At 43.5% G+C, this 12,321-nt stretch overlaps 1 protein-coding gene across 6 annotated transcripts in view; it reads left to right on the top strand.

The window, feature by feature from the left end:
• The window catches only part of Mtm1 (myotubularin 1), a 151,141-nt gene that overhangs the window by 102,259 nt on the left and 36,561 nt on the right, over nucleotides 1-12,321 (top strand). For all 6 annotated transcript variants that reach the window (XM_023706286.1, XM_004646009.2, XM_023706285.1 and 3 more), the window contains 4 exons: nucleotides 1,033-1,239; nucleotides 2,269-2,361; nucleotides 3,273-3,386; nucleotides 9,609-9,785. In XM_023706286.1, coding sequence (XP_023562054.1) covers nucleotides 1,033-1,239; nucleotides 2,269-2,361; nucleotides 3,273-3,386; nucleotides 9,609-9,785 — 591 coding nt within the window. The remainder of the gene's footprint in view (nucleotides 1-1,032; nucleotides 1,240-2,268; nucleotides 2,362-3,272; nucleotides 3,387-9,608; nucleotides 9,786-12,321) is intronic.

Raw genomic sequence — 12,321 nt, 5'->3', positions numbered from 1 at the left:
TTCTTTCTGGGGTGAGATGGTATCTCAGTGTTGTTTTAATTTGCATTTCATGGATGGCAAGTGATGTGGAGCAGTTGTTCATATATTTATTCGCTTCTATAATTTTGTCCTCTGAGAAGTGTGTGTTCATCTCGGATGTCCATTTCTGGATTGGGTCTTTAAATTTTGGGGCCCTAATGTTTTTTAGTTCTCTATAAATTCTAGAGAGCAGACCTTTGTCTGAGTGCTTATTTGTTAAGATTTTTTCCAAATTTGAGGGTTGTCTTTTCACTTTGTTGGTAATTTTTTTTGACATGTAAAAACTTATAAATAAGAGCAGGTCCCAGTTATTAATTCCTTCAAGTATTACCCATGTGATTTCGTTTTTGTTCTTGAACTCTTTGCCTACCCCTGTGTCTTCAAGAGTTCCTCCTACTTTCTCTTCCAGGAGATTTAGAGTCTCTGCTTTAATGTTTAGATCTTTAATCCATTTTGACTTTAGCTTAGGGCATGGTGATAGAGCTGGGTCAAGTTTTAGTTTTCAGCATGTAGAGAGCCAGTTTTTCCAACACTATTTGTTAAAGAGGCTAGAAAGAGAACATTTGGTCACTGACAGGCCCACAGGTGTCATGCCGTTTGAAGACAGAAGTTATACTGTTGTGAAACACAGCTGCTGAGAGAGGGGCTGTAGAAGGGTCCTGCGGGAGCCTAGTTCTGCCAGTATCTCCATTGTGGACTTCTGCTTCCAGGGTTTCTATTGTTCAAATCACCTGGCTGTATTCATTACAGCGGACAGAGCAGTCAGTTACAATCACATCCATGAAAACACAGTTTGGCCTTGTTTTTAACCCCTGAGCACATCCGAACATGTTGTGCGTGGACAGAGGAAGATGAACACCCCACACAGCCTCTGGTGTTTCATTCTTTTGTCCCTGTCTGTTCTAGTCACTGCTTGATATTTTAAAGCAGGCCTTTGCTAGGGTTCAGAAGTACATGTTCAGCCGCAAGCAGGACCTGAGCACGCCTCCTAACTTGCACCTTCTTCTCCGGCAGCTGGTGCTGACAGGAGCTATTCAAGTTGCAGACAAAGTTTCTTCAGGTAAGAGCTCAGTGCTCGTGCATTGCAGTGACGGCTGGGACAGGACCGCTCAACTGACTTCCCTGGCCATGCTGATGCTGGACAGCTTCTACAGGAGCATCGAAGGGTTCGAAATCCTGGTACAAAAAGAATGGATAAGTTTCGGACATAAATTTGCATCTGTAAGTAAAGAATAAAGCTGTTCTTAAAAAAATCAGATCACTTGTATTTGAGATTTAGCAAACTAGTTGTTGCACCACATAGTACTAAGGTGAAAATCTGCAGCGAGGAAGTGAAAAGCACTTTACAGGTGTGCTGCCTTGGGTTGCTGAAGATCTTGGGAGATGCATTTATCTATGTTTCACTTGACAGTAAGAGCCTCTGCCAGGAAATGCTTACACTGAAATTGCAGAAAAGAGAGAAGATGGGATGACAATTTTCTCTGAACTAGTAATTTAGCTATTAGTCCAAATGTATTTTATACAAATGTCAGACTTTTGTTTGAGGTTTTATATTATTATTCTCAGATACACAATTTTTACATTTTCAACACAACCTGTTAAAATTCCCCTTATCGGGTCCTTTTTCCAGGTGCCCCTTGAATTAATATTTTTAGCCAGTTCCCCAGTAGTTTCTCTAGAGGGGATCCATAAATCACGTTCAGAAACACTGCTCTGTCCTCTCTCAGCCTTCGTCTACATTCCATAAGTAGCGTGAAAGCATTCTCAAGCAGGAAGAATCGCAGCTTACTAGATGAATGTATTGTGAGATTTGGAGGTTTGTCTTGATTTTATGAGAAAAATACATTTTAATTCTAGTAATGATATCTGACATGATTTCAACTTGAACCTTGGGGGTTGTCTAGTCATGACTGTAAAGACTTCTTTAGATGTATTGGAATACATTGTGCAGGGCCATCTATGCCATTCTATGTGCAACTGTGCAGGACTTTACAGAATTCTAATCTATGCAATCACTGTATCAGCCACAGAGGATGGATGCTTTGCCAATTTTAGTGGTATTTTATAGAAATTTATATGCTTAATTTCTATGATGATAAAACCTGCTATTATTCTGTAATACAGTATTATATTTCCGTGGAAACATATACTATTCTCCAAGAAGTTGTACTATTACATTTTATCAATTATATGCTTTCTCAGTTTTATGCCCATTAATTAATACAAGTCATCTCCACCACTTCATTTTAGAGAATAGGTCATGGTGATAAAAACCACGCCGACGCTGACCGATCTCCCATTTTTCTCCAGTTTATTGACTGTGTATGGCAGATGTCAAAACAGGTAAGGAATACATTGCAGGGAAATGACACTTGCCTCAGTGGTTAGCTTAAGTACTCTGTTTTAACACTTGGGATTTGCCCCTTGAATGATGCAGAGCAGAGCTTAAGAGACAAGAAGAGTGACCGTATTTGAAGGGTGGGAACATAGGGATTCAGGGGTTTTTTTTTAAAGTTCACAAAACAGCATTTATTTTAGCAAAAAGATCAACCTAAAAGTCCCCCAAGGCAGAGGAAAAAATGTTGAACTTCTCTTTCATTATATTTATTATTCCACTTGAATAATATTCAAAGACATGAAGCTTAAGAATGTGTTGTGTTTCAAGTTACTTATTTATATCAATTTCTTCAAAAAATTAATAAGATTTAACACAGTTGTTATAGGGGTTCAATTTTTATTGCTGCTACTATTGCTGTATCTGGAATTCTCCATAATAAAGTTTTAAGAATTAATTTTTTTTTTTGTGGTACTGGGGGTTGGGGGTTGAACTCAGGACCCTGCACTTGCCAGGCAGGCATTATTCTACTGAGCTATCTCCCCAGCCCAAGAATTAAATTTCTAACTGCATCACTTGTACTAGTGGAAGATCAATGGAACTGAAAATTCCAAGTTGTGTTTTGTATGCATTGTAAACTGCCATGGCTACAAACTCATAACACCCTACACAATTAACCAACCCTGTATACCCAGCCAAGCCCATAAAATTGAACTTTGCCCACCTTTTCATCTTTATTCATTTACTTGACCCTTATCTAAACTTCTCAGTCCTATAATTGCAAAAACTGAGCTCGAGGGTGCATGTAGGCTGCTGCCTTCGCTGTCCTTCCCAGGGCACACAGTGCAACCGTGTTTTGTTACCCCTTTAGAAGGATTAGTCTCACTCTTTCATGCTTGCTTCCTTATTTGTTTTTTAGTTCCCTACAGCTTTTGAATTCAATGAACGCTTTTTGATTACAATTTTGGATCATCTGTATAGTTGCCGATTTGGTACTTTCTTATTCAACTGTGAATCTGCTCGGGAAAGACAAGTGAGTAAAAATGCTAATGGCTTTTGTAAAGCATTGGCAAAATGTATCTAATCTGCCATGCGATAGGAGTATGGTTGCCCGGAAGACACCAGCTTTACCCTCAAGGAGCAGGACAACTTTGAAAGTATGCAGCATCTCTCTCCCAAAACTCCGTAAAAGTGTCAATAAAAGGAATTGTCTAAAGAGCATAAACCTGTAAGAATAGAGAAAAGGTGAGAGGAGGTAATGCCAAACATTTAGAAACTGGAAAGTCAGGAGATGAGCAGGAAAGAACTGAGCTTGGGAAAAGCAAATCTCAAACAGCGGTGAGTGTTGAAGCTGAGGAGCAGCCTACTTTGTGCTACAGGCCCTGTGGGGGACACACGGATGCCATCTGCCAGGGAGGGATCTGGGGCTGAAGGGGAGGATGACCGAAGGAAGGCCTGTTCAGGAGGAGCTGTGTGGGTCTCCTCCTTCCCTCTCACAGCTAAGGATTCAGGTAGAGGCCCCTTCTGGAGAGAGGCTGGCTGGAGATATGCCACGCTCTGGTAGCCCTAGACCGTCCACCATCCCTGGCATTCCAGACCCAAGTCCTTGCTGTCCATGTAGGGATGTAAAAGAAGCATCCCTGTCGGCGAGGAAGGGGGCCTCAGAAATGGCCAGAAGGGGTGGCCAGTGGTGCAGCAAAATATAGAGTTATCCCAGAAATTTCACTCCCAGGCATGTACTGAAAACTGGTTGAAACAAAAGCTTGCATGTGTATGTGTTCACAGTAGACAAAGGATGGGAATAATCCAGATATCTCTCAGGGGGATGGATGATGAACCAAATGGCTCTGTCCATATCCATGTGATGGAGTAGTATTCAGCCAAAACAATTACTGGTACATAGTACAGTATGAATGAACCTTGAAATCTTTATTCCCAGTGAAAGCAACTAGGTCCAGAAGCCCCCCTACTGTACAGTTCCATCTGTGCCAGGTATCCAGAACTGGCTGCTCTGCGGGCACTGAGGGGAGATCGGTCTCCAGGGGCTAGAGGAGAGCAGGGAGCATCTCGTTAGGGCCTGTGGAATTTCTGATGTAAAAGAATGTCGGAACCTGATAGAAGTGGGTAACTGCACAGTATTGTGAAGAGATTAGAAGCTGCTGGATTGTACAGTGTGCAAATGATAACTCTTAGCATACATGAGTTTTACTTCAATTTTTAAAATTACTTCTGGAGAAACTGAGTTTTATAAGAAGAAGGACCTAAAGGTCTCAACAAGAAAGTAGGTATTCCCCACAGGGAAGCCCACACATAATAACATTTAGCATGTCAGAGCTCCCCAGGAATCTTTTCACTTCTCTGCTCTTAAATAATAGCAGACATCCAAGAAGGAGAAAAAGGAGCTGAGAGGAAAGGTTTCCACGTAGGGGAAGGGACACAGATAAGAAACCTCCATTCAGTAGCCCAAGAAAGATAAGAAAAACATTGGTACCACAAATGAGATATGACTTAGAAAGAACATTTACAGATCAAAAATGAAGTTTGAAACTAAAAATCTCAGAAGAGTTGCAAGATCAGGTTGGAAATATCTCCCAGAAAGCACTGCATATAAACAGAGAAAATGACAAGAAGAAACTTAGGGGCCAGCAAGCTAGCTCAGCGGTCTAAGCAGCTGCATGGCAAGCACAGGGACCCAGGTTCAATCCCTGGTACCATATGCCACGCTGGCCCACCCCAGGGCACAGCAAGCTGGCCACCAAGGCCTAAGTCGTGGCACACATCTGTAATCCCAGCACTGGGCAGGCTGAAACAGGAGGATCACTAAGAGTGCAAACTGTGTAGCGAGTCTTTGAGGTCCAATATCCAAATAACAGGAGTCACACAAAGAGGAAATAAGCCAGAGGGCAACAAATCACCAGGGCCAAAGAAAAGACCCCATAATTCAAAAGGAATGGATTATAGGTTAAGCATCCCTAATCCAAAAATTCACAGTGCTCTGGAATCCAAAACTGTTGAGCATGGACATGACAGTAGAAAGTTCCACACCTGACTTCATGTGACGGGTCACAGGCAAGACGCAGGCACGCTGAAATGCTGTATAATGTTACCTCTAGGCTATGTGTGTAAAGTATATGGAAATCGTCCCTGAATTTCATGTTTAGACTTGCATTCCATCCCCAGGAAATCTCATTATGTAGATACAAATATCCCCAAATCTGAAAACAACTAAATCCAGAACACTTCTGGTCCCAAGAACACAGTAAGAGATATTCAACCTGTATATGCAAAGAAACAGAAATTAGACTTTCTTCCTAGCAATATTGGAAGTTAGTAGTCAGTAAAACATTGCATTCAAAATTTTATTTTATTTTATTTTTTCTTTATTTTAGGGAAGGGTCTACAGGGTGTTCAGGGTCTCACTGCTAGATCAAACTCATAGTGATTCTCCTGTTTCCAGCCTCCCAAGCACTGGGACTACAGGTGCACATCACCACACTTAGTCTCAATGGCCGTATCAGTGCGCCCCAGAGGCAGGGCTGGCACAGCATGTCCGAAAATCGAACCTAATCCACTGAGCTATTTGCCTGGCCCTGCATTCAGAATTTTAAATGAAAGTGTCTTCTACCTAGCTTTTTGTAGTGGTTGAGATCTAAAATTCCCCCAAAAACCTCGTGTGTGTGGAGGTGGGGCCGGGTTGGAAGAAGCGTGTCCTGCAAAGACGTACTCTCGTCGCTGGCTCCTCCCTTCTCCCTCTGCTTCCTGGCAGCCGTGGGGTGAGCAGCTGTCCTCCGTGCCCTTCCTCCATGCCCTGAGAGCCAGGGAGCCAGCCGAGCATGAGCTGAGCCCCCTGGAAACTGAGCAGCGTGAAACCTCTCCTTTAAATTGTGGCTGTTGGATATTGTGGCCCAGTGACAGGCAAGTGGTTAATATGTACAGTCACCAAATTATCAGCGAAAAGTGAAGCGAGAACAGAGACATTCTTTAAAAAGAGTGCTGTCAGGAATACGTCCTGCTCCTTGCTCTCTCTGGAGGCGACTGGAGTATGCACTCCATGAACACAGGAAGCCTGCCTAGAGCAGTGGCGGTGAATCTATAGCACGTGTGCCACTGCAGGCCATTTGTACCACTGAAAGCTCCGAAAGGCTTGCCATCACTGGCCTAGAGCAAGGTGGAGGGCACCTGTGGAGTGGCACAGAAAAGAGACCCTTGATGCTAACGGGCCACAAGGGTTGGGGCAATTGGGCCAGCTTAGAGCCCCTCTGAAGAGGAAACGCAGAGCACCCCATGTGCCCGACCATCTTGAGGGAGAAGGACATATGGGAGGGAGAGTTTGAGGTTGAGTCAGTAAGTGCCACGAAAAATAAACAAGAGACAGTTGGGATATCAAGTGGAAATGAGAGATATGTGCGGGAAAAGGACAGTCATCTCTGCACAGGGCCTGCACGCCCCAGCTGTAAATAGTGCTTGCTTAGTCATTGGAATCTGCCTGCTAAAAGCAGATCTAATCAAAGCTATGCTGTGTATTGGCAATAATGTCACAGAAAAAATAGAGAAAGCGTGTACGTGTGGCAGAAGTGGGAAGCACACACTTTCTCATTGTGCCAGCGTCAGTAGGTAATGCTCGTAATGGGGGTAACAATGAAAGCATGTTATTCCGAGAGGTGGAGAGAAGTACCCAATAAACCACTTAAAAGCACAAATTGATAATAGCCACTATGCAAGACAGTGTGGCGCTTCCTCAGCACACTGAAAAGAAAGCCGCCATGTGACCCAGCGATCCCACTCCTGGGTGAATGCCTGCAGGAAATGAAGACTGTCCGGGGAAGAGGCGTGTGCGTTCTCATTTTCCTCATAACACTAGGCAAGGTAGCCAAGAAATGGAAACAATCTGCGTAGTATTCAGCTATAAAAAATTAAATCCCTGTTTGCTACAAATGGATGAAAATGGAGTCGATTGTGTTGAGTGAAATAAAGCAGTTGCCGGAAGACGCCTGTGTGGAATCTAAACAGTGGATTTCACGGCAGCTGAGAGTGGAGTGCTGTTCCTGAGGTTAGGAGAGCAGGGAAGGGAGATGGAGGAAGGTTGGTCGGGGGTACTATGCCACAGTCACAGATTGGACAAGAAGCTCTGGTGTGCTGTCACACAGCACAGTGACTACACACAGAAGAGAATGTATTGTGCTTCTGCTTTAAAAAATTAAAAAAAAATGAAAATTAAAGATAATGTATTGTGTTTCTGAAAGCTGGGAGAATTTTGAAAGTTTTGACCATAAAGAAATGATACATATTTGAAGAGATAGACCCATTTAACCCGATTTAACCTTTCTAGTGTGTATATATATTAAAATACAACATGGAACTGTATGAATAGGGACAACATTTTTGCATGCCAATTAAACATTCTAAAAGTCTAACCTAGAAGTGTCACGTGATCCAGCAGGCCCACTCCTGGGTTTGTGTCCATAGGAAATACAATCATTATGTCCAAGAGACAAGTGTGGTCCTTGCCGCTCTATTAACAGTTGCCGAGAAATGGTGAATGGGTGGAGCAAATGCGGGGCACCTGCACCACGGGGTACTGCTCGGCCAGCCAAAGGAACAAAACCTTTCCTGTGTAGCAATGTGGATGGAACTAGAGATCATTCCGCTATATGAAATAAGCCGGACCCCAAAAGACAACGTTTGTTTGCCTTAGGTGCAGAATGCAAATGAAAGTTGCACCTGTGGCAGCAGAGCGTAGACAGATAGTTATCAGGGGCTACGCAGGTGAGGAAAAAGAGGAGGTAGTGACTGTGCTTTATACATCAGATTTGGTGAGGGAGCGGATAGCAAGTGTTTTCACCACCAGAAAACCAGTAACTGTGTGAGGGGACCTGTATGTTAATTAACCTGTTTGCATATATCAAAATCTCATGTTGGCTGTGCACACCTGTAGGCCCAACTACTCTCGAGGCTGACGCAAGAGGGTTACTTGCATCCAGGGATTCAGGGCCGGCCAGAGCATCATAGCCAGACCCTATCTCCAAGCAATCAGTCACTCAGTCCATACGCCATGAATGAGTCATGTTGTGTAGCTTAGACGGGATTGTTTACATGTCAGTCATAGTTAAGGAAAGCTGGAAAAAGTCAAATGCGGTGGCTTCTGGGGAGAGGTGAAAGATTATTTTCTTTCCACAAAATTGTTTAAAATATTGACTGCTTAGAACTATGTGTGCACATAAAAATAAACACACGCGATCCAGATTTTTATATGTCAAAGGAACCAGTGAAGTTTTGGGCTGTCAATACTGTCATATTAATGAAGCTGTTAGATTTTTGTTTGCTCATTTTGAGTGTTCTTTTTAACTTACAGTTTTTTTTAATAATTTTTATTTATTTGAGAGAGAGAGAGAGTGCGTGTGGTGTGTGTGTGTGGCCAGCTCAGCCCACCAGGGGGCGGGGCTGGCATGTGGTGCTGGGGGATAGAACCGTGGTCCCTGATGCCTTGCTAAGCTTGTTCTAAGTAGGTGCCTTAGACCACTGAGCCATCTCTCCAGCCCTAACTTACAGTTTTTAATACTATTACCTCAATGAAGTTATTACTAGGGAGAGTTTCAAATTTCACCATTGATAATTTTAAATCTTGAATGTTTTTCCCAGCTTCATTTTTTTCTCATTTATGCTCAAAATTTGGTAAAGAGCTCTAATTCAAAAGCAGTGAAAATGGGAACATTTTTATGCATTAATGGACACCAAGCTAAAAAGTGAAGACTGTGCAGTTATCCAGATGTTTGCAAATATCTCCATGTTGATATGATGTAGATTAAGCATCTGGATGGTTGATTAAAATAACTTTATGTCCAAATGCCTGCTGTCAAGGAGACACAGGCTAAAATTTTGTCTTTCTATAAGAAATAGAGAAATTTTTAAAAGTCAGTGGGACCTTATGATAATTTTTCTTTTCGCTGAATTAAAGAGCAGGCCACCCATCTGTTCCTAAGTGTTTTGCCTAAGCTGGGAATATTTTCCTTAGGTCAGTGAGTTACTTTTAATGATGTAGGATCCTGTGCCCGTCTTCTGGCAGAAACAGTGGCTCTTGAGCTACGCCATTAGCTATGCAAATACCAGTAAATGGCTGGGAGCGCTCGCTGGGAGCTCTTCTGGGGACCGTGGAAGTGTGCGATCCGGATGCTTCTGAACTGTACTGCCAGCGGCTGCAGAAAGGTCTGTGCATTGCCAGGTTTGCTTAAGCTTTCCACTTTCTTTTTCTCTCTAGAAAGTGCCAGAAAGAACAGTTTCTTTATGGTCAATGATCAACAACAATAAAGAGAAATTCAAAAACCCCTTCTATACAAAAGAAATCAATCGAGTTTTATATCCAGTTGCCAGTATGCGTCACTTGGAACTCTGGGTGAATTACTACATTAGATGGAACCCCAGAATCAAGCAACAAGTAAGTGAAATAGCGCTGGTAAGATACAGCCAGAGCGAGCGAATGTTTGTTTTTAGGCTTACTATTATTATGCTTTTTAAAACATGAAGCAAACTATCAGAGTCAGATTGTTGTCTTTAAACTCAGCTTTAATATTGTTTTCAATTACTAAACCATGTATTTTGAACTTCAGTTCCTTTGCCACTGTGAATGCTGTAATTGTTTTTGTTTTTGTATTGAATCACTAAAGTTTAAACCTAGGACCTCACGCATGCTAGGCAAGCGCTTCAGCTGTGCTACAGCCCCAGCCAGCCCTTTTGTATGTTTTCTTTTGACACAAAGTCAAGGCTGGGCACCACCTTGTGATCATCCTGCCTTAGGCTCCTGCGGAGCTAGGGTTGTAGGTGTGCATCACAACACCTGGCTGCTACAATGTTTCACTGTAAAGTGAGCGTGTTTAAAGTGCTAGAGGGGCCAGCGAGATCACTCAGTGGACTAAGTGCCGGCGTAGGTAAGCACAGGGACTGGGCTTCAATCCCTGGCTCCACAATCCATACCGGCTCCACCCTCCAGCATGCTGAGCCATCTACCAAGACTGGGAGTGGTGGCACATACCTGTAATCCCAGCACTGAGGAGGCTGAAAACAGGAAGATCACTACAAGTCTGAGCTGTATAGTGAGACCCTGTACCAAATACATTAAAAAAAATCATAAACCTCTAGAAATTTTCTCCACTTTCCTAGCCAGAAGTTTCCTGTCACCACAGAGGGGGCTGCCTACCATAGGCTATAGCCGCCGCCATAGTGTTCTTTACAGCACCATGACTATGATGATGGGCTTAGCGGGGATACCTTCTGCTCTGCTTCTGTGTGTGTGTTAGGTGAGCTAGCATCGGAGTATGTGGTGTGGGTGAGGCCTGGGGATCGGGCCAAGAGCCTTTATGCTGAGCAATGACCCTATCCCCTTTGAAAACTGTGTTTTGAGGCAGGGGCTAAGTGGGCCAGGTGAGACAACCTCGCGATCTTTCCCACGTCCACCTTCCAAAGTGCAGGGATTACAGGCATGCAGCACTGCTCACAGCTTTAGTGATTTTGACTGAGAGTTTCTGTCTAAAATAAAAAGACACTGGGCCTGTCAGTGGGCAGAAGACTCAGCCAGCCACTTGTTGCTCGAAAGTGGCAACCTAAGTATTTGCGTTGACAGACTCCATGTTTTAGTAGAGACCCTTGGCCTTCCCATTCTCTCCTGCACTGCATCCAGAATCAGGAGAAAAAACAGCCCGTTTGTGCTGGCCCAGAACTGCCCAGGAAGCAGAGGCCATTTTTGTTTATTTGTATTTTTGTTTGTTTATTTACTTTTTGAGACAAGGCCCCGGGTTTGATCCCTGGTGTCGCATGCTATGCCAGCCCAACATCGAGCCAGCCACCAAGTCCGGGTGTGGGGGTGCATGCCTGTAGTCCCAGTGCTCGGGAGGCTGAGACAAGGAAGATCACTATGAGTCCAAATTGCGTAGCAAGACCCTATGCCAAACAAAGGAAGGAAGGATGGATGGATGGATTAGAGAAAGAAGAAAGAAATTAAGAAAGAAAGAAAGAAAGAAAGAAAGAAAGAAAGAAAGAAAGAGAAAAGAAAAAAGAAAGGAAAGAAATTGTCTAAATGAGCACTGCGTATGCCCTGTGGATTAAATCTTTTGTTTCCTTGCCATGGCTTTAGAAACCATTGGCATTTAGCAAGTATTGACGGATTCTGTAGAGATTCCGCCATCTCTCGTCTATTTGTGCCTGGAGCGATTCTTGACATTCACGTAGTTTACAGCAATTCATTTCTGAATACAGAAAGGTAACAGAGATAATAGGGTAACAATTATTACCCAATTACAATTATTATCCAATTATCTTTATTACCTTTCAGGTTCAGTTTTGTGTTTGGGAGTTTTGTGTTTGGTTTTAGGGGTTCTGTTTCTGCTAACAAAGTCAAGTTCAAAGGCACATCATTAGGAGAATTTACTGGGCTATATTTATCTCCCTTACGTCCATACTTTTTGCACATATTTTTGTTTGTTTGCTTGCTTTTTGAGACAGGGGCTGCTGCACACTTCAGGCTGGCCTTGAATTCGCTGCGTAGCCTAGGCTGGCCCGCAGCTCTGTGACCCTCCCACACCAGCCTTCTGAGTGTTGGCGTGATGTGGGAATACTGCCACGCCCAGCTCTGTCACAGGCTTCAGCAAAATGACAGTGGCCCAGGTAGCAATGCTCGTCTGTTGGGAGAGGCTTTTACTGTGAGAAAATCACCACTCTGTGCATTTTCTCAAAAGAGAAAATATCTTTCCTCTATATATTTTTCTCAATATGAAGTATCCTAAACACACCTCGATGTCCCCATGCTTCCTACTTTCATCTAGTAGGGAAACACAGCTTAGGAAGAGGTGGCTGCCGGGCCCAGTGGCAGTCACACCACTCTGAGGGGCTGAGGCAGAGAGATCATAGGTTCAAGCCTGGGCAACGTAGTGGGACCAGGGCATGGAAGTGAGTGTGAGGGCTCTGGGATCAGCCCTTGG

This window comes from Octodon degus, unplaced genomic scaffold, assembly GCF_000260255.1.
Source record: "Octodon degus isolate 3935 unplaced genomic scaffold, OctDeg1.0 scaffold00249, whole genome shotgun sequence".
NCBI lineage: Eukaryota > Metazoa > Chordata > Mammalia > Rodentia > Octodontidae > Octodon > Octodon degus.
Note: the sequence above shows the minus strand (reverse complement) of the source record. Positions and strands in the feature narration are given on the sequence as shown.